The 27,508-nt window shown below is 40.5% G+C and overlaps 1 protein-coding gene across 2 annotated transcripts in view; it reads left to right on the top strand.

Moving 5' to 3' along the window:
* ADAMTSL2 (ADAMTS like 2) overlaps positions 1-27,508 on the top strand; it is a 1,179,463-nt gene that overhangs the window by 319,902 nt on the left and 832,053 nt on the right. For both annotated transcript variants that reach the window (XM_044058888.1, XM_044058887.1), the window contains exon 3: positions 16,471-16,613. In XM_044058888.1, the coding sequence (XP_043914823.1) occupies positions 16,471-16,613 (143 nt within the window). The remainder of the gene's footprint in view (positions 1-16,470; positions 16,614-27,508) is intronic.

The raw sequence follows: 27,508 nt of genomic DNA, 5'->3' as shown, positions 1-27,508 counted from the left end.
TCCTTCAGAAAATACATGCTAAAGGACACCCTATTATTTTAGCAATTTTTTAAGTTTGTAAGAGCAATATTTAAAATATGTCTCAATGTTTGGTCCCCCCCCCCTGTTATTTGTGGCTGTGTCCAGATTTCTTGTGCCAGAAGTTTGAGAGGTATGCCTACAAGGCATTCTCCAATAACAGTCCTTTGAATCTGCTACACATTCAAAACAAACAGCACTAGAATTACCTGATCTAAGAATCTAAACTTTGTCTGTGACATAAACAAAACTTGTTGGAGGGACAGGTATATTTTTCAGAGATTCCCCCTTCTCTGGAGCAGACTCATGTGAAACTGAACTTTTCCCTAAGCCTATTCAAATGCAATTTATACCAATGGATGGGAAATCACAAACTGACTTGTCATCTGTGGCTCTTATGGACAGGGGCAGTTTGTAGATGCCTAAATCATAGGCACTTATGAACACCATTCTAGCCCATGGGCATTGATAATTGGGAAAATTGGGGCTATTAACCTTGTAACCTCCTATGATCCTATTTCATTCTTTAGTGCAATGAATAAAGCAAAATCATTAAAGGCAATATAGATGCTGCAGCTTTTGTTCAACAACACACATTTGGGGGAGCGGGGGCTTGCATGCTCGCAAGAAACCTACATCTCATTTTTGACCTCCCATGTGATTTAGATTAGCTATCCCCTATGACATTGCTCAGTACAGGTCTGACCTATCTGAGTGGTTGATAATGCTTTATTGTTGCAAGATATGCCACAGTCAATAAAGCCAAAGTGTAGTCAGTCGGGGCTCTATGCAAGGAAATTAACCATGCCCCCACCAGCCATACCAGTATCGCATTACTTGGCTGTAGCCCCCAATTACCATAAAACACTGTTCAAACCCATCAGTGTGCATACTATTTTCTTTTTACTTTTATAGCTATCACAAATATTTGAATTTCATTTAAAACTTTTATTTCAAATTTTAAAGCAAAAACACTGACAGGTATTTTCTAAACAAAACACTCTCACATTTAAAATAGACTTTGAATGAAAAACAGTAAACTTCTCTTTCTTTTGAAATTCGCATTTATGGAAAATGGAACTCATTAAACTACAAGAGACGTGTTTGGATTCATAATCAAATAGCATATAGTAAAGCACTAAATAGCAGCTATGTAAAGGATGCAGGAATTCAAATGACAAATGTGTAACTCTTGCTAACAGTCTATGACAGCCCACTGGACATGTGTCTCTTTTCAGGAGGAGCCCAGGAGTACTGTCTGATGAAGTAATTTAGTCAGTCACAGAAAAGCAAGTGAAGGCTGAGGAAATCATACCGTCTGTTACAAGAACAGCTCATAGCCTTACTCATCTGCATTAAGTACCAGTAGACAAACTGTTGCAGCCCAAACAAAGTGCATTTCACACCTGCTTGCCTACAAAAAATAAGCTAAAGTAAAAATGTATTCATAGTTAAAATATTAACTTTAAGCACACAGATTTCATGCTGTCCAGTTTATTAACAGCTAAACAGTAAGTGCACTATCAACATTCCACAAAAAAGATGGAAACCAAGGATCATACCTAAAGAAGGCCTGCAATCCAGGGGACCACTGAGGTGCCTAGCCCAAACTTTCAATTGCCTCAAAGCATTGTCTAGTTAGGTGACTTGCTGAAGGTCACACAGTAGGCAAACGAGGGTTGAGAGAATTAAACCCTATAACATAAGTCCTACAGCTCACAGCCTTAAACATCGGTGCCAACTGCCAGGCTAAAGTAAAAAGGGAGGGGAAGAACTCAAACCCTACACCCCTGACACAGGAAACAATAGCATAAACCCACTACTCTAATTTATAAGTTAAAAAGTGGAATAGTGGGATACATAGACCAAGTATTTATACAGATACACACAGATGTGACAATCAGTTACAGCTTGCTGTAAGTCACACAGTGGGGAAAGGGAGGCAAAAGGTTTTAAATCCTGTACTTTTGATGACAGGAAGCAATGCATTAATATCACACAGAACTCTAATGACTGGCATCAGTAATGTAACTAGGGCATGGCAAGAGTGGCAACTGCCTTAGCTGCAAAGTGTTGGGGGGGTGGCACAAGAAGATGATCCCGGTCACTCTTTCATACATAACAACTTTTAAAAGCTGGTTTAGCATTTGCAGTCAGACCTGAGCATTGTAACATTCCATCTATGGTCTGAACTGTAGCAACTGCTTGCTGCATTCTAACAAGCAGTTTTCTACAATTTAAAACTTTACTTTTTATTTATTTATTTTTTTTAAGTAAAACCTGAGCAATGGCGCACTCCATGCAAATTATAAACTCTCTTGAAGAGCTGAGAAGTGGGGTGCTATTTCGTCAGACAGGCACAAGGCACTAGTTGAGCCAGATACTCCTCTGATTGGCATTATCGATGATTGCAAACCTTAGTGACTTTTAACCTTCATTGAGTTATCAGAAGAAAGTGAAGTGTGTGAATGTCTGGCAGCTAGTACAGAGAATTAAGGCTCTAAGCTGTTAATGAGCTGCTTCCTGTAGTCAGGATGCAGGGCTCAATTCTTTCTACCTCCATTTGCCACTTAACTCCATTTGCTTACTGTGTGACTCTGAGCAAGTCACTCAAAAAGTGCTCCTGACGATACAAAATAAATATGTTTTAATCTGACTTTACCATCTGGACACACACACACACACACACACACACACACACACACACACACACTGCTCTGTCTGCCATAATAATTCAGTAAATTTCCAGCTCAGCTATAATAATCACACTGTACAGCCATAATAATCACATTTATTTGTACAAGGAAATTCAGATGCACACACATAAAGTGCCCTGCCTGTCATAATAATTTAGTAAATTTCCAAACAGCCATAATAATCACATTTGTATAAGATCACTTACTCATGCAAGGAAATTCAGAGATGTTCTACCTCCAATATAAAAAAGCAGCCTAGTAGCAATTCAAAGATGGCTACCTCAATCTGTAGCGATTTCTAATGCTAAAAGCAACAATTCAAAGCAGCTCATGCTAACTGCTGGTATTACTTCCTGCACTGTCTCATGCTACTTCCTGCACTGTGTTTTGAAAATTTATTTTACAAGTCATGCTATAGGTACAAATGGAATTAGTTAAAATTAAATAGTTAAGTTCTGGGTCGCAGGTAGCTATTGGTTTCACCCCTATTATAATTCGCTATTCTCTCTGAAAACAACTAAAGGTGTCAAGAAGTAATCCATGAGAAGCATTGGCCTATGAGTGGCCATAGTTTTAACTAGTATCACAGAGATAAATTTATTTATTTATTTATTTTACATTTGTTGACTGGGATTGTCTGACTGAGCTGAAGAGCCCTTTTTCAGTGGAGGCCCGGGGAGAAAAGCTCCAACATATTATACAATTTTCATTATAAATTAGCATTAAACAGCAATGTTCATAGGTTCATAAGTAGGTACTAGGCTATCGGCCCTAGGGCCCATACAAGCCTAGCCAAAAAGGTACCCTGGCTTTCGCCACCCAAGAAATTATTTTCCTGCGCCCCTGTCGAGCAGAGCCACAGAGGTGATCCCCGGGGTGAATTTCCTATTTCCCATCCAATCATCAAGATTTTTCTTGAAGAGTGCTATGAGGAGCTTTGTTTGATATAGATAGGTAGTTTGTTTCAGAGTATGGGAAGTCTCTGGGACAGGAATCTATCCCTCCAGCATGTTCTGTTTATTGTGGTGACAAGGTTTAGGTCCACAGAGCATGTAGCTTGGAGGGATTGGGATTTCTTCAAGTGGAACATGTCCAACAGCTCTGGGTTTGACATAGCTTTTATGTTAGGCAGAGATCGCCTCTGAGTAGGTGATATGCAATGGAGTAAAGCTGGAGTTTTTTGAGACAGTCTGCGTAGAGCATCTGTTTGAGGCCAGTAATCCTCTTTTGTGAGGTATTTCTGCGGCCTTTCCAGTTGTTGTTACAGGATTATTACAAGGCATTAATTAGCAATACAATGTTTTACAGTGTCAATAATCAGGAGTATAGCATAACTATTTCAAGATGTATAAAAAGAAATATGTCATTAAGATGAGTATAGTTTTTGGGATAAGTGGTTTCAAAAACCCAGTTTTATCATGATGTAGTTGCATGAAGGCAAGACAATTACAATAGAATGTTTCTCTGAGGCAATTTGCTTAATATATTTTAGAAGACAGTAGAAAGAGTAGTCAAGGAAGATTAGAGAGAGCTAGTGAGAAGAGCGAGTTAAGGGCAGAAAGTAGATTAAGGTATGAGAGGTAGGGGATGTTAAGGAGGGAGAGTGCAGTGGCAGAACCAGTGACTTTTAAAGTGCTCCTTGGTGGCTGTCTAAAATTGTTTAGGATGTGTAATGGCCCTGATTTCTAGTGGGAGCCTATTCCAGGCAATAGTGGGGTGATAGCTGTACATGTTGCATCCACATTTAGACTTGGGTTTGTTTCTATTTGTTTAGATTTTCTTCATTCTCTATTGCATATATTACACACTGTAATATGGACGTTTCTTAACTTTTACTGTTTTATAAATTGTGATAGTACAGCTATCAGACTTGATAAAGTTACAAACATACTTTCATAGCTTTGCCAGTACTTTTGCAAGTATTTATTGATTTAATTTTATATTCGAACTAAACAAGAATACTAATCGTTTTCTTATCTGTTTGACATACTTAGATCTTTGAACACTTAAGTTTAATTTCTTTAACTAAACTTTCATTAGCTGATATTATTCTGCTGGTGTGGGCTTGATAATTATTTTTGCTTATTACCTTAATTCAACTAATTTTACAGCTTTAGTCGCTGATACTTTCAGAATTATCTGGATAGATATTTCACTAGCCAAATTCAACATGATGAGTTTGTCTTTAAACAGAGACATCTTGTTTGCCTTGTGTTCTTTTGTGTCTTTTAGGGTCCTCAAAAGCACCTCCTGCAGTGTGGGAAAATGGAGTGTAAATACAGTGTGATCAAGGGTCAGACATAAATGGTTTACACTGAGACATCTTGAGTTCTCTTAACTTGGGTTCCATTAGTGTTAAACAGTACTCCCCTGACATAGCATCATTAATTGACAGGGGGCATTCTCACTCTGTTTCTTATCTAGTCAGCCTACTTGCCATCTAAGGCTGATTGATGAAACATTCTTCATCCTATCCTATTAATAGTGTTGTACATGAAAATACAGTCATTCTGCAGTAAGCTAGACATCATTTCTGGCTCTGTTGATGCAGGACACTGATTTTATATTAATTGTGGAAACTAGTATGGATGGTAACTTCTGCTTCCATTTAGTGACAGCTATTATTCCTAAGCTCTGTGTTCTTAAGGGGGCAGCTGTGTATGTTAGAACTTTGATGTGACACACTTACCAGCTCCTCTGTATAAGTAATGGAAGCACGAACAAACTGTATGCCTTCTAATTTGGCATCCATCCACTACTGTGAGGACATCCCTGTAAGTTTGCTATGTTTTTCTCCAGCTTAGTGGTATTTCACTCAAATTGACTAATTTCATGTGAGTTCGGTGTGCCAGCTGATGAAAAGTCCTTGGCTCTTACCAAAACTCCTCACAGTTATGCAAAAATTCAGGTTTGATCAGTTCATTAAATGATCATTCTTATGGTCTTGATATTCCAACTAGGTTTCATAACCTCTGATTTGGTAGTGGTGCCAGTCACTTGTCCAAATAACCATCTGGTGTACTTTAACCTGGAGCTTTGCCAACTTAAGTCACCCATGCTTGCACATTAATTTACATATTTATTACAAGAAATGAGTGATATTATCCTTGCAATGAAACCTTTGGATCTTAGGACTGATAATTCAGATATGAAGTTCCGTACCTGCATTGTAAGCCTACAGCTAATGGTTTGGATCGATTTCCCCTATATCATATACCTTACTGCCATACTACCATGTGTCAGTACTGGCATAACAGTGACTTACTTACAAGAGAAAGTGGAAGGTTGCAGTATCATTAAAGATCACCTTACTGTCTTAAGACAAAAGTCAGATTAGGTGGACATTGTTCCAATCACCAGTTACAGAAAGGTGAAAGGAGAAAATATACTTCACTGACCATCTCTCTTCTGTATCACATTAATCTCTGGTTCGTGTCACTGCTGTGGACAACTTGTGCAGTGCTGCCTGCCTTATCAATGGAAAAACTGCTTTTTCCCCCCACTGACTGTGAGGAAGACACTCATAATTCTGTACAGCATAAGACCTGGAACTGCATAATTGTTTCTGATTGACAGTGGTGTATGTTTTGGTATACCAGCTACAGTATAATTAAATAAATGCTTTCTGACTGACAGTGGTATATGTTTTAATATACCAACTACAGCGTAATTAAATAAATGCTTTCTAACTGACAGTGGTGTATGTTTTGGTATACCAACTACAGTATAATTGCATAGATACTTTCTGATTGACAATGGCATAAATGTTGCTATACCAACTGTAGAATAATTGCATAGATATTTTCTGACAGTGGTGTAATTTTTTGGTATGCCAAATACAGTGAAATTGCATAAATGCTTTCTGACTGACAATGGTGTTAGTTTTGGTGTACCATTTTGGTGTACCAACTACAGTGTGATTGCTTAGATACTTTCTGACTGATAATGGTATAAGTTTTGGTATACCATCTGTAGTGTAATTGCCTAGATACTTTCTGATTGAGAATGGTGTAAGTTTTTGTATGCCAACTACCCAAAGCTACTGACTGTACTTTTGAATATGTATCCTACATGGAGGCTAGGCCTTGGTCTAACCATGCTTGTTCCCTCTTCCTTAAGTATTCTGGGTATAGTTATTTTCCAAATAGTGAGGGTCACTCTAAACACTAGGCTATTTTCATCAACATTGAAACAGGCCTTACTTGTCCATATTCTTAACAAACCATCTATGTGTAGTGTTTGTACACGTGTACGTGTGTTTGTGTGTATACATCCTGAGTATGGTCACTGATAAAGGAGTGCTATGAAAATATTTATCAGGTTCTCAGTGTAGATATTTTTCTCTCTTACCACTGTGTGCATTATCTACCAATCCTCAAGATTGTAACTGTGTATCTAATCACTATAAACCAACTCATACATATTTACTCCAACTCAAAAAAGTATAAAGAGAAGATTATGGAGACAATGAAAGATACTAATACTAGCCAATAAACATCCTGGCCAATGGGGACAAAAAAAAGTGGGAAAAAAAAAGTAATGCTACAAACATACCTGGCACTGCCAGAAAAAAAGAAGTAGTTATGTACTCAACATAATGGTCTATGTTTGTTGTCCATCTCGCCGTTCATTTTTACATGGACGGGTTTGGAGCCGATCCTCGGCTTCGACTCGGCCAAATACACAGCTGAAAGTCTCGAACTTGGCTCGTGGCAGGTAGGTATCCCATAATGCAGTGGTGCAACTCTCCAGATATTGTTTGCTGCTAACTTATTAATGAGTATATATATATATATAGGACCCCCAAGAAAAACAGGAGAAACAAACTGAATCAAAGGACTCCTGAAAGGAGTAAAGATAAACCACCAGGTCCTCTAGGAGTCCTTGGCTGGGGGAAGGAGGGAGGATTCATAAGAATGAACAGTGAGATGGACAACAAACATGGAACGTTATGGTGAGTACATAACTTCTTTATGTTATGTTGTCCTATCTCACCTTCATTCTTACATGGATGGGACAGCATCCCTAGAACCTTTTCCCTGGGTGGCTCACGAGAGTACACCTTTAAGCACAGTGGACCCAAAGGAGGCCCTGTCCCTGGAGGCCAAATCCACTTTGTAATGAGTGATAAATGTATGAGGATCAGCCCATGTAGCTCCAGCGCAAATGCTGTCCATAGAAATTCTGGCCTAAAAAGCAGATGACATAGCTAGTGCTCTAGTTGAATGACCCCTAGCTTTGAATGGTAGCTCTCTATTATTGGAGGTACAGATAAAGGTGATACAATTCCAGAGCCAGTTAGAAAGGGTAACTTTAGAAACAGGCATACCCTTTTTTGCTTCAGAAAAGGAGATGAATAATTGGTCAGATTTCCTGAAATCTTTTGTCCTATGCAAATAGAATCTGAGTTGTCAGTGCACGTCCAACTGATGGAGTTTATATTCTGCCTTGTTACTGTGGTTAGGGAAGAACACTGGAGGTTCAGTGGATTGATTAATATTGGCTTGAGAGCAGACCTTAGGTATAAAGGATGGATTAGTTCATAATGATACCCTGTCCTTCTGAAAAATCAGATATGGTGGTTTGATAGATAACGCTTGCAACTCTGAGACCCTTCTAGCAGATGTCACAGCAACCAGAAAAATGGTCTTCCAGGAAAGAAATTTGAGGTCCAAAGATGAAGGTTCAAATGGTGGCAGTGTAAGTTGAAATAGGACAAAATTTAAATCCCAAGGGGGAAGGGGTTCCTTAAAGGGAGGTCTCAATAAGGAGGCACCTTTCAAAAGTGCTTTACACAACCTGTGTGACATTAAGTTAGAAGAAAGGTCACCAATGTGGAAATTTGAAATTGCAGCCAGCTGTACGCTAATGTTTGCTCCAGCTGAACCTTGTTGGAAGAGTTCCACCAGGAATTCTAGAATGGATTGAATAGGCGCAGAAAAAGGGTCAATGTTTCTATTTTGAGCCCAGAGAGAAAATCTTTTCCATTTTCTACAATATAGTCTCCTAGTAGAAGCTTTATGAGAGGACATCAATATGTGTTTAACTGTTGGAGTGAAATTTTGAAGCCTGACTAAATTGGGAAGTGGAGCAGCCATGCTGTCAAGTTGAGGGTGTGGAGAGAAGGATGAAGTGAGTCTGATGTGTGTCAGCAGGTCTGAAACTGGGTCCAGAGTCCAAGGCTTCTCCTGAAGATGAGGCCAAAGGAAGGGGAAGCAAATCTGAAGAGGCCAGTATGGGGAAATGAGAATCATCTTGCTTCCCAAGGACTGTGCTTTCTGAATGACTCTGGGTATGAGGGGAAATGGAAGAAAGGCATAAAGCGGTCCCGAGGGACAATCGTGTACAAGTGCATCTCTCGGTGTCTCCCCTGGCGGGGGAATTAGGGTAAAGTAGTTGCTGCACTTGGCATTCATGGGAGTGGCAAAATGATCGCAACAAGACTGACCCCATTTCTGGAAGATCTTTTCCGCTATGTTCTGGTTCAGAGGGCACTCGTGAGGCACCAGAATTGCCCTGCTCAGCTTGTCTGCTATCACATTGGACTTCCCCGGGATGTGCGTTGCTACAAAAAAGTGCCGTGAAGAAATTGCTTATTGCCAAACTCTCAGGGCCTTGCAACAGAGAGGATAAGATTTGGTTCCCCCTTGCTTGTTTATGTACCAAACCACCGACATAGTCTGACTGTATAGTAATCATCCCTAGAGGAAGAGAATCATGGAGTGCTTGCAATGCCAGAAACACTGCTCTCATCTCTAGGGCATTTATGTGCAAGTGGGCCTCATGTTGGTGCCATATACCTTGGACCATTCTTCCCAGATAATGCCCCCCCACCCTATCTGGGAAGTGTCCGTGGTCACTGTAGCAACTGGTTGTCGAACAAAGGGTCTCCCGATGGTCACATGGCTGGACTGGATCCACCACCGTATGTTCTTTTTGCATGATTCTGTTATTCTGTTGAGGTGAGACATAGGGAGCTCTTGAAGTGACCATTGGGAGAACAAAAGCCATTCAAGGATTCTCGTGTGCATTCTGGTGAGGGGAACTAGTGTTATGGTGGAAGCCATTGTTCCTAAAATTTTCAGAACTACCTTTGCTTTTACCTTGTCCTTGGGAAGAAGGTGAAGTACTTATTGCCTGAGGGCTGAAATTCTGTCTGCTGGAAGATGTGCCATCAAGGAAACAGTGTCTAGATCTGTGCCTTTGAAGGTAATATGCTAACAGGGCAACAAGGCAGATTTTTGTAAGTTGACTGTTATGCCTAACTGACCACAAATTTCCAAAGTCACATTCCTGGCTTGCTGGAGTAGATGCTTGCTGATGGCAGTTAGGAGCCAGTCGTCGAGGTATGGAAACAATTGGAATCCCCGGCGCATCAAATGAGCCGTGACTACTGCCATACATTTGGTTAACAATCTGGGGGCTGCAGTGAGACCAAAGGGCAGAGCTCAGAACTGATAATAACTGGCTCACAGCCAGAAGCGTAAATGACTCCTCGATGCTCTGTCCATTTTTATGTGGTAATACGTATCTTGGAGGTCTATTGAGCACATCCAATCATCTCTCCTTAAGAAAGGAAGTATTGACTGCAGTGTCACCATTCAGAACTTTGACTTCTTGACAGAGTCATTTAACTTGCTTAGGTCTAATATGGGTCTCCAGTCCCCTGTTCTTTTTGGCACCAAAAAGAATCTTGAGTAAGTTCCAAATCCTGCTTGGTGTGCGGGAACTTCTTGGATGACTCTTTTGTCCAGCAACTTTTGGATTTCTATAGTTGCTTTCTCCCTTAGATTGGGTGGAACATCCAGGATTGTTCTGATTTGTGGGACAGGATGGCAAAAGGAATGGAATATCCTCTGGCTCTTATTCTTAGTACCCACTTGTCTCTTGTGATACTTTGCCAGGCTTCTGGGTACAAAGACAAACATCCCCAGACTGCCTCCAGAGTAGAGCAGTTGACTTCCTTTCAAGAGCACTGATAGGAATGTTCACAAATGGAATCATGGTCACCCTGGTTTTGCGGACCCCCTCTGCCTCTATGGTGACGTCTACCATTGTTACCTCCTCCTCTGCCCCTGGGTAAGGATTCACCTCGTGTGTCTTGGAAAGCTCCCTGGGATATTTTGAACCACACTTTCCCACTCTTCTGACCTTTAGGATAAGGTCTTGAAGGTATGGAAAAATGTACTCCAGTGGCAGAAAGAGTTTTCCCCTCCCTGCTCGCATCTGGTGAGTGTGTCCTTTACTTTGGGTCCAAAAAGTGAGGAACCATCAAAGGGGGCGTTAGTAAAGATATATTTAAAGGGCTCCCAAAATTGCACAAGTGCATCCAGGAGTGTCTCCTCAGGGAAACTCCTGAGCCCGCTGCTAGGGTGGCCTAATGGTTAAGGTGTTTGCCTTACAAACACAAGGTACAGGGTTTGAATCTCACAGGGAATAATTGACTAGGCTTAAAATGGCTCGCAAGGGCAGTTAGCTTAGTACTAACCTGTGAACCTATGCCCTGCTCGCTCCATCTGCTGTGTAAGATATCAGCCTCATGGAGGAGTTGACTATGGAATTTAAAGTGGATAGCTGGGAAGAAACCTTCTCATTCACCCCCGCAACTAATGTACCAAGTAGAGTATCTCCTAGTTCTTTCAGGAGATCTCTTTGTAGCCTTGTAAAGTGAGTTAGGTAGTTCAGTGATCAGAGTGTAAAAGTCGCTGAAGAAAAGACACGCTTCCCATATCTGTCAATTGTTCAAGAATCTTTGTTCAGTGGATGGACAGATGAGGATGTCTCTGGGAGTTCCTTCTTGGTGGCTGCTGCCATGACCATAGCATCTACAGGTACACCCTTTGTGAGAAAATCCTTTCCGGTAGGGGTTGACAAAAACTTGTTTGGCCTCCAAGGGACTGGTTCCATTGTGTCAGGTGACTCCCATGCCTTTTGACTGACCAAGTCCATTAGTTTGTCAAAAGGCGGAAACACCCAGGAGACTGAAGGTTGAGATTCAAAGGCCTTCACGTACATTGACTCCTCATCAGAAGGGGTGATGGCCTTCCAGCTGCCTCTCTGCTTTAGGATCTCTAGGATATCTGCAAATGAGATATCATCAGAAGATGACTGTGGGTACTCTTCTGACTCCTTGAGGTCTGTGTCTGATGTGACGGACTCATCCAGGAAGTCTATATGCTTTCTCTTGCAAGTTCTTTTCTGAGGAAGCTCCTGAAAAGGGTATTCTGGGGAGACTTCAGAAGAGGGGGGTTCACCCAGTGGGGGATCCTGAGGCTCTGGATCTCTGCTGTCCTGTGGATGGAGTAGTGCCAATAGAGTAGCCAGTGCCTTAGGGGGATGAATGCTGGTATCCTTATGTAGAGCTGTAGGGAAAGACAGCACAGTCCTCATCAGCTTGAAAGCAGACCCCATGAGCTCCGAAGACATTCCTGGCTCTGTGGAGACAGAGGATGCCCGCGGACCCAGGGAGACCAGCTCTGAGGCTAACGTGGGAGCTGAGCTCACCTGATGCTCCAAGGGGTAGACTCGGCACTGAAGAGGTTCAGGCCTGAGCATTTCCCTTGGGGCCAGCCAGAGAACCTTTGCTCCCAGATACTCTGGACAGTGCCAAGAGAGTTTGAGCAAATGTCAGCTCCGTGATCACCAAAGGGAGTCCCAGAACTGACAGTTCTACAGTAAGTGGTACCAGGCACTCTGGCTCTGAGGGTCCATCTTGGCTTAGAGGAGGAACAACTGTGGATGGAATGGCTTTAGAAGGCTCTGAGACCTGATGGGTCAGATCTGAGAACAATTTGGCTAGCACCGGTGACATCAAGAGCCTGTGCACCACCCACTCCATGTCATCATCAGATAGGCTCCTAGTGGACCTGGAGGATAGAGAAGGAGAATGAGACCTCTCCAGAATAGGAGATCTCAGAGTAAGGGAGACTGATGAAATGTCAATGGACTGGCTCCAGGACACGGCATCTTGCAGCTCCGAGGACCTTGGAGCTGAAGAAGCAGTCTTGTCAATGCTAATAACCTCTGACGGTTCTGAGGGCTGTGGAGCCGAGGAGATAGGTGTCTTAGAACTTTTAGATATTTTTTCTGGAGGATCTGACTGAGCCATAGAAACAGGTGATGGTCTTTTAGAATTTTTGTCCCTCTTTGAAGAAGAAGAGGATGAAGAAGAAGAAGCACTCTATTCAGCTTCCTCAAAGGTTGGCTTTAAGAGCCCCTTGAGAATCAATTTGTTTCTCCTTTCCTGTAACATTCTAGCACTAAAGGAGTGACAGAAATTACAATCCTCCTGCAAATGAATAGCCCCTAGACAGTAAATACAAATGACATGTCCGTCAGTAATTGACATCTTTTGTGTACATTTTTGACATTTTTTAAAGTCCAAAGGCTTATACTCTCTCTCTCTCTCTAGAGTCTTTAGATATGATAGAAGAGAGATCCCAAACAAAATGAGACTTTCCAAACTGTGAAAGACCACACACACACTAAAACTAAAGAACGCTACACTTCTAAGAAAAGGCAAATTAGCACTCTAACCTAAAAAACATTCCACATCTAAGAAAATATCACAATAGAAACTTGACAAGGATAGCACTATTTCCTCTAACTGAAACAGACCTAGATACTAGGGATAACACACACTAACTACTAAACTACCAGCCCTCTAACTAAAATGGGTGATTAGCTCTCTACCTTAAACAAGCTAAATATCAGCTACTACCAGATGTCAACTATAGAAAAAGGGAAAATAAACAACACACCACTACAATAACTACGGGATACAACAAGGCCTGCCAAAAAAAAAAAAATGACGGCCAAAAAGCAGCACCAACCACAGAAGGAGATAAGAGTAGCTACATGCTTAATCTAGCTATTTGACTACACTAGGAAACACTATAAATGCAAAACTACTACACATGTTAGCTAATAAAGTGAAAAAAGACAAAACTTAGCCACTGCCAAGAAGAGCACATCCAACCCCGTAACGTGGCAAATGAGATCTGGAGAGCTGCACCACTGCATCATGGGGAACCTACCTGCCATGAGCCAAGTTTGAGACTTCCAGCTGTGTATTCAGCTGAGTCAGAGCTGAGGATTGGCACCGAACCCATCAATGTAAGAATGAAGGCGAGATAGGACAACATAACATTTAATATTTACCTCTATACCTATTAGACAACCCATATATAATAAATGCTTCATAACTTATGTAAAATCCTATTCAAAGGGCAGGTTACACAATTACTCCATTGCACTCACATGAAAGGAAAACAGTAATGCAAACAAGAGTCATAGGAAGGCCCTAGTGGAGGTGTCGAATGCTCTAGTTGCTAGCTTGTAATGGGCACTACTCAGTGAATGCAACTTAAAAAAACAAAACCTGACAGATTGTAAATTGACAAACAGCTCTTTTCTTCCCAAAGTAGCATGAGTTATTAGACTGTTACATAACGGCTGATGTTCGTAGCTGGATTTGAAGTACTCAAGGTGATCAGAAGATGACTGTTCCAGTTCACAGAGCCACTCACTTGCCTACAGGTGCTACTCTTTGCTTTTAGGCAGGTAGATAGCATTATTTGTAAATATGTTAGCTTGTGGAATAAGGGACCATGAAAGGAATTTCCCAGAGTGCTGTCTTGTTAAAATAATTACATAGTATGTGATTCATAGATGTCCTTTCTGTAGAAGTTCTGGGCAAGTCAAGTATCCAAATGCATAAGTGTGCATGGCAACCCTAACATGTGGACCTATACATTTCGGTGCTGGGAATCAGTGTACCATGACAACCTTCACAGATTTCCTAATTAGGTAAGTTGGATGTATGTGAATGGGAGTCTATGTATGTATATGTCATTATGTCCCTGTTTGTGTGTGTGTGTGTTTGTGTGTTTATGTGCATGTGAGCAAATGAGAGTAGTGGGATGGTGTGTAGAAAATCCATGACGGTGCTTGAATGGCATGTGTGTGGGGGGGTGCCTGTATGTGATCTTTGCACACTGCATAGGTGATAAGTGCTTCACTGTATAGCAGTGCACTTCCAAGTAATCATATATTACTCTTTTGGGAATCTGGTTGACTATGGATTGCTTAAAGGCCCAACAGCACAGTCTAGCACATCAGAAAAGGGCAAGTTGTGCTGCTGTGAAATTTTATGTGCTTACTGAAAATGTAATGACATAATACCTTGTTGCTACCTTACAAAAGTAGAAAAGTTGCAGGCTGTCATTAAGCAATTATAATTGCTATTACCTACAGGCTGTGTATGTGTGTGTGTGTGTGTGGGGGGGGGGGGGGGGCAAACTCAAACACTGCCTGTGGTACAAGGTGCCAAACCTCTTCACTACAGCTCAGATTCAAACTAAAACATGACTTCAGCTCCCAAATGTTTGATGCTGACTGCTGCTCAGTGATGCTGTTACAGATTATTTCCTGCTTCAGTCATGTTCTGTTGTGTGCACCAATCTCCCTTGCTAGAACTTACTACAGTTTATAACTTTGTGATATATCCTGTTTATTCCATTTTATTGAATTCTATTAATTTTTGCACATCTTTCTTTAGAGCTCATTTAAACTTTGTAATGTTGTGCATTTATTTCATGGAGCTTTTCTCCTTGGGCCTCTGCTAAAAATGGGCAATGTGCCCAGTCAAACTTTCCCAGTAAACAAAAGCAAATAAAACAGAAATAAATTAAAAAAGCAGAATGAAAAAGATAAATGGAAGATATAGGAGTTTGCCTGATTGATATGTGATGTGGGATGAAGGAAGGTTTTTCATGATGATTGACAGGCATGTTAAAGAAATCCACAGTACAATGTATTTCATCTGTCAGCAAGCCCTGCATATTCCACATATTCTCTACATTTTATACACACACACACACACACACACACACACACACACACACACACACACTCCCTCTGTCTCTCAAGCTGTAACATACTATTCTCTCCAAATTGTTGTCTAAAGCTTAAAAACACCCATATTTAGGCATAACACTGTACTGTGCTTGTAGACGTGAAGCAGGTGGTTACGTGAAAGTTAGCAACTGCAGCATTAAGGGGATTCATGCTTCTAAGTATAGCAGTCCTGCCTATTCGTGCCACACAGAGGTTTCTTTGTAGTTGATCAGGAAGACATAATGACATCCCATTAAGCATGATTCATCTGTGTAAAGATCTGCTGTCTGAAACAGCAGGACTTCTACAAACATAGCACTGAGCCAGAGAAATGGCTCTTTTATCATTAATACAAGAAAGCTGAAATGTGACAATGAGCTGTGGTAAAATGAGATATTTTGACCCTATTGATACGAAGAAAATCATGTATAATTATAGTTAGGTAAGGCTGCAGGAGCTACAAAGATTACACCATTCATTTGAAAAAAGAAAAAAATTGAAATAGGAGCGCTGTATTTTTTTAAGATTTTTGTTAGTCTGCAACCAACCAATAGACAGAAGTCAGCCTAAACTCATGTTTCTAATTTGGCAGTCTGAAGAAAAGGAAATTACAACATCCCTTCTCTATGTAAATAACAACCTCATGGGATTAAAAAAAGTGAGTTAAGCATCTAAGACTACATATCACTACTAAAGTTAATCATGATTTTTTGTTTCTGTTTTTGGAAATGAGTTCCTTATTTAGGTGACATCATCAACAAATCTGTCATAATTTAAGGTCTGTGTAACATACTTCTGAACTTGTTGTCAGCTGCAGTAGTTATGCATTTACAAATGCACCATTTTATTTTCTGTTTAGGATCTTGTTCCTCCTTCCAATAGCCTTGAAGAACCATCAGACATTACTGCTTTCTGGTGGGGAGAGTGGACTAAATGGACAGCTTGCACAAGGACCTGTGGAGCAGGGGTCAAATCCCAGGAAAGACATTGTCTTAGACAAAGGTATAGATTAAAAACGTACACAAGTAGCACATAGTTCTACACACAGTCTAAGTGAAAATTAACACTAGAATGTTGCTGTCTGCGTTACCTGTGCTTATATGAATTGTAAAAGTTATATCTGGTGATTATCAGAAGTCCATAAAGTGAAGGATTTAAACATTTACCCTTCATCAAGATAGTTACGAAAAAGAACACTTTTTCTGTCTCCAATGTTTTATTTGAGCTGCAGGGTTAAGCTGGGCTTGAGATACAGTTAGTTGCTATCTTTGGGATATACAGGAGGCCAAATGCAATATACCTTTGTGGACAAAGGTGTAGCAAAGACTACAAAGAGATAGCTGTTGCAAAAGTCATCTGAGTGTTCATTATATCCTACAAAGTGTAGAACTCCAGTGTGCTTGTTTTTAAGCAATACATGTTAAACATACATTAGATTTGGTGGTCTATAATTTACAGAGCTGTGTTACTATTTTACTGCGGAGTCTTATGTATCTATAAAGAAATGAGAGTCATAGCAGGATTGCTATGGCATTATGTTGTGGCAAATTCACTGTGATCCACAGGGATGTGTATGTTGCATGAATATTACTGGCTTAAGGTCAGAGACTTAAATAAGGATTAAGCCCTAGGAATTAGGCATATTTTTCAGCTTAACCATGGAACAACCTTCTGGTTCCTCTGCTCTTCCTTCTAGACACAAAAAGAAGAAAATTACCAAACAGCCTTTGCCACCACAGCAAGCTGCTAAAATGCCTCAGCCACAGATGAATGACTCTACCATGGCCAAAATCACCTCAGACCATTCATCTTTTTCCCTTGCTCCCACTGGTGTAGTCCCCAAGTCCACCATGGATCGGAGGTTGGACACATCCTCTGTGGCTGTTGGAGTGCCCTTGGTGGGCAAGGGAGAACCACCTTTGTTGATGCTGGAAGAAGGAACAGAGAATGCCACTCTGATAGCCAGAAAGCTATACCTATACCCTAGGGAGGTTTCTCATGGCAAAACTGGGTGTGTTTCTTCAGAAATTCATGGCAAAAAGAAAGAAAAACCTAGACACATCTTCTCATGTCTCAGTTATCCTGGATGGGAGTGATTTATTGGGCATAGTTCAAGGTTTACTTCAGGCTTTTTGACCCTTCCAGCATGGCTGCTTCCAGTAAAAGAAAGATGATTCTTCATTTTCTGAAGAGATTCAAAATTTTGGACTTCAAAATGATTGTGAAGGAACAGATTCTCTTCTGTCTCCACGGATTTCTGGTTCATATTCTGTGGGGAGTGTGAATTTGGCTAGTCCCTTCAAAGGATTCTCTTTTTATAGGTTCATAGATGTTTACTAGGCTAATGACCACAAGGGCCTTTTTAAGCCAAGCCATGCATCCCAAATCTCTGACAAGTTCTGATGCCCTTGATAAGTGTAAGCACGGGCCTGGGAGATGAACCATTTACATCTCATCTCTGTCCATTAGAGACATAGGTGCCAAACCAGGGATGAATTTCCGGTTTCCCATCCAATTGTCCAAGTTGCATTTGAATTGGATTAGGGAGGAACTCTGCTTCACCTAGATGGAGAGCCTATTCCATAGACAGTGTAATCCCTGGGATATATATGTATCTCTCCAGCAGGTCCTGTTTATATAAGAGGCAAGGTTTAAGTCTTTAGAATGGGTAATTCTGGTGCTGCTTGTTTTGTGGATGAGCAGGAGGTCCATCAAAGTGGGGTCTGACAATGCCCTCTGTGCTAGTCATAGATCTGCCTCAAACGTCTGTAGGAGACCAAATACAGGGAAAGGGCCTTGAGGTGGTCTGCATAGGACATATTACTTATGCCCTGTATTCTTTTAGTGGGGAACCTCTGTGGACATTCCCTTTGTTGGACATGCCTGGTTAAGTACATACCAAAGGGGGCATTGTACTCAATAATAGGTCTGATGAATGCCAAATACAGTGGTACAATGACTTCCTTGGACCTAGATGCCATACCTTTGTTTACAAGTTGATTTTCTCACCACTGTAGACACATGATGATTAAAGGCTAGATTACAATCTGTGTGTATCCCTAAGTCCCTGACTACTGGCTCAACTCTAAGGGGTGTGTTGTCAATATGACAGTTACCAGGGATTTATAGACTTCCCAAAGGATACTATTATGCATTTCATGGCATTTAGTTTTAGTCCATGACTCTGACAGTTGTTTGTCTGTGTCAGCCCCTCCTGGAGAAGATTTGTGTCAGTGTGAGATTCAATGACAGCTCCTAATTCGCAATCATCTGCAAATTTAGTCAGTCAGAGACCACTGACATTGGCCTTGACTTCTGAGAAGTAAATGCCAAAAAGGAGTGGTCCAACGACTGATCCCTGAGGGACTCCACTTGTGACTGGCCTATATATATATATATATATATATATATATATATATATATATATATATATATATATATATATATATATATATCCCTAATCCTAGCCATCAAATCCTTAACTTACAGGAGCCCCTGGCATGACCTTTCTTTGCCCTCTATGTGATCACTAATACCTACCCAAATTCCCCATCTAATATCTTCCTTCAGCAGTAAGCAATTACTTGGTGTAATAATTATACCCATGTCTTGGGCTGAATGGTATGATCCCATGGTAATAATCCTACAGCCTGACCCACTCCTATGGTGACCCCAGCTACTGAGAATGCAGCCTTAGATTCAATCCTGCAGTGCCATGCACAAAATCAGACATTACCATGCAGCTCTAGGACTCTTTCCTGCAGCTTCTGCTCAAGTCAAAAAACCTCTCAATATTCAGATGCTCTGTTCTTTCTACCCTCTCCATATCCTGCTGGAAAACTGTGACCTCATCGCATACTGCTCCAGCAGCTGACACATTCATCGCAGATTCCTCCCTCACCTGTCAAGTCCACATCCCTCTGGCCACTAGGTGCTGCAACTGTTCACTTCTGCCATCTGCAAAATAAAAGACAACTGTAACTGTCTATGAATTTCCTCTCCATTAGCAGTAACAAAGCCCTGGACAACTCGCCATATTAATGTACCTCCACTACTTAATGTAAAGCCTATTGTAGCTATCCTATCGTCTTCCAATTTGGAGATGTTAGTATGTTCTTAATATGTGTTCCACCTTTTGCCCATTTGTTCCACATTACAAGGGCTGGTGCTTCTCTTTTTGAAGATGAAGGGTCGAAAGCTATGTCTGGACTCCATTGCCTGTCAGTTACTTTCTGAAATTAACCCTCCACAATTTCCTAATGAATCAACCAAAAACAAAATATTAAGAGAAATGGACCGAAAACATGGGACAGAAGACATTCAGCAAACTATATACCATTGAAAAACACGGGCCTACCAAGATATGACTGTAATGGCTATAATGACCCCACTGCTCTCTTGGGTTCATGCTCCAGAAATGGCATGCTCAGGCCAAAACACGACCTGCGGGGGGCAGAAAAAAAAAACAGCATGAATCTTCTGCAGGATAGTAAGTCTGCCAATCAAGTGTCTGCCATTATTTTCTGCCATGAGTCACAATCTGAACATTCTGCGAAAATTTGGACAATTGAGAGCCATGCTTGGAATGGAACACACATACCCAGCTCAACCACCAACAAGATGAGCACCTGACTTCCACAACCAAGGTCCACCACACCATGAACACATGGCAAGCACCCATCTTCCCAACCACCATGCGGCTTCAGATAATCCCTGCCCTGGTGCACAGCCCATCCCTGCCTATGAGAATTGCAATAGTTAGAGTACCAGCATCCTTACTTCAGGTAACTAGTGTTTAGTAATGGGGTACTAATTAGCGCTGTAGTGGTAGAGATAAACCTGTGCTTACTGCTCCCCACCGTCACACAAAAGTCTCAATGACAAGTGGGCCATATAAGTGTATAACTCATTGTAAATGTAAACACATTCGGCTATATAAACTTTTGTATCTGTCAATGATTAAGAATTGTAATAATGAAAGAATTTATCTTTTTATTTTTATCTGCCAACTTTCTTTCCCGGAAAATGGCAAGGCCATGCTTATCTTTCCTTACAGCATCCATTTCCATTGTCCTCAACTCAAATTTCAAAGTATTCCCTTGTAGAACACCTGGGATTATCAAACATGTCATAATTACTCAAAATAAAAATTAGACTGTCCTGGAATTTTGACATCCCCCACATCCATAAGCACAAGGACAGATCCTTTTATGTTACCAAAAACACTCACATGTATCACCACCAGTCCCAAGAATGGATATCACTCTGTCAATGGAATCATTTGAACAATAACTGAAGGATGTCTAATTTACTACAGGACTTCACTATTGCGAGAAGCTTAGGTTCCATTCCTCATCTTAGTATTCAGGGAAAGATTTCAGAGGCAAAATGACCCAACAACGGGAACACTTCCTAAGTCAGTGATAATTATGTTTACAAAATAGTACGTGAATTAACTCGGGCTTGCCATTATTTAAAATAAACCACTACCTCTTTCTTAAAGCATCACTGATTTTAAGTCTGGGCAAAATTAGAGATGCCCCTGAAAACCTGGATAGCTGAGAGATACCATTTCCCATTTTGAATCTTTGTCCCTCACTGTTTTAGATTTTTGCACCTGATTCTGAAGTGCATACAACCACAAAGAAATCTTTTAGAATTCATTTTACCATTTTTGCTGGAAATACACACCGAAAATAAAACAAAGCTAGAGACTATATTAAGAACTTTTTCTCTTGCTGTCCAGGGTATAACTGCCTGGAGACATATTGGAAGCATGCACAACTAGGAGATGAGCAGTTCAAGTACTCAGCTCACTTGTACTAAAAGCCATAAAGAAACAATGGGCATCTACAAACAGTACATAAACTGCCTTGTGTGTTGCCAGTCATGAGATGGAACAAGAAATGTTCTATTAAACAAATGGTCACCGAATTAAAACCAACCGCAAGTAAGAAGGCCAAGCACATCCCCCACTGTGCCTGTGGAGCAGGCAACTGCCATTCAACACAGCTTAAGGCCCACAATAGACCCCAACCAGCCTTTGAATCTACACTACCAACTAACAACAGAGATCCACAGACTTCAAGAAACTCACGCCCAAGCCACCAGCACATTGTGATGTAACCTCAAACTAGAATCAATCACTCCCACAAAACAGCTGCACTCGATACACCACCAACGGTCAACCGACATCGCAATCCAGCAAGCTCCACCACTGATGACCACAACTCAGGTACTGAACCAAGTACTTCAAAGAGTTTGCTCAGTCAGAAAAGCTCCTATCAAGGGGGAGGAAAAATAAAATAAAGGATATTTAATAAGTTTTCCACAACCTCACGTTGTAAACTAACAAAATAAAGGCTTGTTCCCTTTACCTACCGTAATAGTAATGTGTTGATGCAATCCAAGTGAACATGTGCATGTGTGTTACTGAAGCAATCCCCAACTGATGGAGCTTGCAAACTTTACCACTCTCAGCTGTGTTCCAAGATATTAATAGAAGCTTGTAACAAGAGAAAGAGTAAGGTTATACCCCAGCAACCATGCTAGTACCAAGAATATGTACTAACTTAACATCAAAACAGTATTCAATTATCTGCCAATCTTTCAGCCATGGCACAGACCGAACGTCCACCCCACCAAACACAGTCCAAGGCCTACCTGTACCAGAACAGCCCCAAGTCATCACAGACGTGTCAACTTGCAGCAGCAAGTTCATAGCAATATGTGATTCCTTACCCAGTTACACTTGAATAAACCCCTTAGGCCCCTCCCTACCCACACTTCATTTCCTTACAATCATCCCTCATTCCCATTTAACCTTTACATCCCCCCTACCCTCTTAACTCCCACTAATATATTTATCTAACCCCCTTCTGATGTCCCTGGACAAATTGGTTTGTTACCAAACCTCATATGTAATGGGCAATAGGGGCATTCAGTTAAAGAGTATATAAAATGTATGTCATACAACATTTCCTTGATCTCCTTGAAGGATCTTGAATAGGAGGAAAACAAGTGCGTTAAATATAAAGTTCACATAAATAGCCCTATTATATAAAAAGGGTACTTAAAGTGCAAACCCATAGCGAAGGGGCCAGGGGTGTTACTGTACCATTTGCCCCTACCTCTGTTTCATTACTTAGTCAATGCTTTAAATTTCAACAGGGGTGCAATGGAACAAGACTCATTAAGTCCAGGCCAACCAGGGGCATTCAAAATCAGTTGCCAATATAATTCCCTTAGTTCCAATAACTGTACCCATGGACCTCCCCTCATTCCCTCCTTTAATCCTTCTATAACTACAAACTTAAATGTGTGACTTTCATTGCCAAAACAATTCTTGCCAAGGCATTATTGGGGTTCCTTTTGTTGATGTTATAGTGGTATTCGTAAATCCTTCCCTTCAACCTACATTAAGTTTTACCTATGTAAAACATGGGTACTGTTGGCATAATGCTGCATAGACCACCCTCTTAGAATTACAGTCAAAATTTGACCTAACTTTGAATTCATTGCCTTTAATAAGAAACTTGTCACACATAAGAATTAATTTACATTGGGAACAGAGCCCACATTTCTTCATACAGCCTGCCTGGTGCATGTTTTCTTTAGATATGTGTTCCAAAATTTCCTTCAAGTTCCTGTCTCTTCTAAATGTAAAACTGGGTTTGTGTCCCAACTTTTGTCTTAAAGTGGGATTTTCACAAATAATCACCCATTTTTTTTCAATAACCTGTTTAAGTGTTCTGTGGTCCATATTAAAGATAGTTATGAAATTAATGGAGTAATGAGATCTGATCAAAATCCCCAGTTGCTTCCCCCTCTGCTTCAGCCACTATATTTGTATTATAAAATTTGTTGACCCTCCAAAGATAGGTTTATACCATCTGATATTTCTTTTTCTTATGACCTCCAATTTAAGTTCCTCTAGCAGACCTTCAGGGTAACCTCTCTTACAGAACATACCCAGTAAAAGTTCACATTCATTGTGGAAGTCCTCCTCACCATTCTAGCAGCTCTAACCCATTGCCCTTTCACCACAGATTTCTGCTGATGGAAAGGGCGGTAGTTGTCGAAATGGAGAAAGGAGTTTGAATAAATGGGTTTTCTAAAAATCGTAGCTATAAATCTGTGGTTATTCCTGACCTTACTGAGGAGGATGTCCAGGTAAGATATTTTCTCACTGTCGAATTCATACATAAATTTCAAAAAAGATATTAGTATTTTTGATGTATGTTAAAAATGCCTCATTCCCTTCTTTTCTACCCCTCCATAAAATAAAAATGTCATCCAGGTAACGTGCATAACTCTTAAGTCTATCCTTGTACTCTGGATGATATAAAATATATTGGTACTCCCAATGGACAATTTCTATATTAGCAAATGTTCCACCACAAGGGGAGCCCATAGCTACCCCAGCTTTCTGAAGATAAAAATCACCATTAAAAAACAAAAAAAAATTGTTGTTCAACACCAGCTTTAACAGTTCCTCATATAGGTTGATGTCATGGTGGGGGACCCCTTTTCTGTGTAAATAACCAACCACCATATTAATTCCTTCATCCTGGGGAGTGACACTGTATAAATCCTTTACATCCTCAAAATGTGCTCCCTTGATGGTGGCTAAAAAGAACCCATGAGTCTTTACAAATGTGTTTTTTGCTGCATAGGTGCACTTTTAGTTTTTTGTTAATAAATTTTGCATTGGGGGTATGTGATGGAATTACGCTCGTCAACTATAGGGTTCATTAGGGAGTCTGATACACTCTTGTGTATCTTAGGGATACCAAATAACATGGGGATTGTGGGGAAGGGCATGTGTAAATAGTTGAAGATTCACTTTGACTCTACTTTCAAGTAACAAATCATTGAGTGCCTTTGAGATGTTTCGATAGCTTCAGTTTTTGAAACCCCTTAATAAGTGTCAGTACCTCATATTCTTTCCATCCTTTTATTGTATTGGTGGAGATCCATCACAATGATTCCCCCACCCTTGTCAGGTTTCATGATATGAACCTTTTGCTGTTTAAGGAATCTTAGGTTGCTTAACTCTTGTGGCCACGGTGGTGTAGCGGTTAGCATTGCCGAATCACAGCAAGAGGTTCTCCAGTTCGATCCTCGGCTGAGGTGCCTTCTGTGCGGAGTCTGCATGTCCTCCCTGTGGTCACGTGGGTTTCCTCCGGGTGCTCCGGTTTCCTCCCACATCCCAAAGACATGCTGTAGGTGGATTGGACACTCTAAATTGGCCCTAGGCTTGAGTGTGTGTGTGTGTGTGTGTGTGTGTGTGTGTGTGTGTGTGTGTGTGTGTGTGTGTGTGTGTGTGTGTGTCTGTGTGTCTGTGTGTGTGTCTTCCGTGGAAGGTTGGGTGCTGGGCTGGCAACTCAACACTGTAAAACTGCACTGCCAATCATGAGCGGACAGTGATCCGCTGTGGCGACCCCTAACCGGGAAGAGCCGAAAGATGAAGAAGGTTGCTTAACTCTTCCTCACTCAAATTACTCTCACAATTGCTTTGCCCCATAAAAGCATTCCTTATATCAAGTTCGCAAACTTTCTCATATAACCCTAAAATAGTGTGTAGAGGCAGGTTAAAGGTGCCAGGTATGTAAAAATGATAAGGTCTGTCATTGTTTTTCCCCAGCATAATTCTAAAATTCAGTTTCCTTAGATAGAGTATCAAGTCCATTAAACTAAGGGAATTATATTGGCAATTGACTTTGAATCCCCATGGTGGCCTGGACTTAACGAGTCTTGTTTCATTGCACCCCTGTTGAAATTTAAAGCATTGACTAGATAATGAAACAGAGATGGGGGCAAATGGTGCAATAATACCTCTGGCCTCCTCACTATGGGTTCGCACTTTAAGTACTTTTTTATATAATAAAGCTATTTATGCGAACACACATTATTTCCTCCTATTCAAGATCCTTCAAGGAAATGATGTATGACATGCATTTTATATACTCTTTAATTTAATGTCCCTATTCTCGTTACAATTAGTTTTAATATTTTTTACCATCTCATTGCATGCATTGAATGTTGACTTATTTTTAGTTGCTAGGTTTTTTTGAGTGATTTTTATGTATACGATTTTAAGATAGTTAAGTTTTATATGGTTAAAGGACTACACATTTCTCATTTTAATGTGATTTTTATTTTTTTATCTAAGATTTTTTACAGAAACAAATATATTTAAAACATAATCTGTTTGATACAAAAACTTTACAAATTTTTAGCTGGCTTACAAGATTACACACTGTCAAGATGAAGTGCACTTAAATCTTCCAAACACTAGATGGCATTGTGATGCTACTTTGCCTAGGAATGGATGACAACATTCCATCTTGAAACATCAAAGGAAGTGTTGCCATTGCTCATAGATGTGTGTATAAAAGTTTTGTAACTCAACAGTTTTTATATTCTGATGAAGTTCTGATAAGGGACGAAAGCGCTAAATATATATATATATATATATATATATATATATATATATATATTTATAAAACATGTTTCTGGTTTGGTTTTACGTGGTTTACCAAATAAAACAGTTGCTGCTCATGACCTACTGCTTGTATTTGTTTTGGTTTTGGATTTTCTCTTTTACCTTTTTAAGTGGGGAAACAACAATGCCTCTTAGTCTCCAAGAAAGTATTATGATTTATTAAAACTGGAATTTCCAGAACCTACCTCAGTTCCTCCTGTTCTTCCAGCTTTGGAGGATGTTTTTGTCACAGCCTGCAACTTATATGACAACCAGCCTGCTGCCCCCAGTAAAGCCAAAAGATTGTATAAAGGGGTCTATATTAGAAGACTGACTGTTTAGGTGATCGAACACCTAAATATTGATCTTCTAATATCAAACTGCACAATGTCGAACATCCCAGGGAAACACGTCCCTTGGCCACAACACAAAAAACATTACTTTACATCTAAATTAAGTGGGGGGCTTTGCCCCCCACACCCCCTGACATGGGGGCCCCCTAACTAAATATACCAACTCAGAGATCGCTCAACAGTAGGGAAATAGCAAACTCCGGTGAACGGCCAAGGGAAATCTTTCCCCGCGTTAAGGCTGTTCGCCGTTTTTTGCTTTCGATAGTAGAAGATCAATGTTTAGGTGTTTGATCACCTAAACATTCGGTCTTCTAATATAGACCTGTATAAAGTCCCTCATTCTTTTAAGTTTTTATACACACATACCAGATCAAACCCATCAGCTCTTGCTGCTAAACATTTGGATAATACTCATCTCTCTCTTTCTTTCTGATAAGGATGGGAAACATTTTGATAAATTTGGGGAAAAAGTGTATTCTTTTGCAAAACTTCTTTTAGGATTCTCAGCTGTCAGGCTCATATATTAAAGTTTATACATGCTTCTTTTTAAGAATATGAGGAATATTCTGGCATCTGTTTCCTCTTCTGTGGAGAAATCTACTCTGTGAAATTTGTCTGCTTTTGTGTCTCAAGTGGCTGCTTACTGCTTAAAATGCACATATGATTCTGCTGATAGCACTTACAGGGCTGTAGCCACTGAAAATTCTATGGAGAGGTTTGCTTGGTTACATTCTCAAAATCTGATAGTAGCTATATCAAATTTAAATGGTGAATTCTCCTTTGGATAGAGACGTTGTTTTTGGACCTTCTTCTGAAGAGGTCCTTAAAAAGTGTGATGAGAGCTTTAAGCTGATTCAGGGGCCCATGCAGATTGTTCTGTCCCCTTTATTCAACGTTGACAAGGGATTTAAAAAGCAAAATAAGCAGACTCAGCAAACTGCTGGTAAGGAAATGTTTAAATAGAATGACAGAGAGGTTTCAGAAAGAAAGCAGGAACCTGCAGGTACAAACGACTGCCTATTAAGTATGAATGACTATGTACAAGACTTCCCTCCACC

This window comes from Protopterus annectens, chromosome 16.part0, assembly GCF_019279795.1.
Source record: "Protopterus annectens isolate FY-2018-M chromosome 16.part0, PAN1.0, whole genome shotgun sequence".
Classification (NCBI taxonomy): Eukaryota; Metazoa; Chordata; order Ceratodontiformes; family Protopteridae; genus Protopterus; species Protopterus annectens.
The sequence above is the reverse complement of the archived record's forward strand: the minus strand, read 5'-3'. Positions and strand labels throughout refer to the sequence as shown.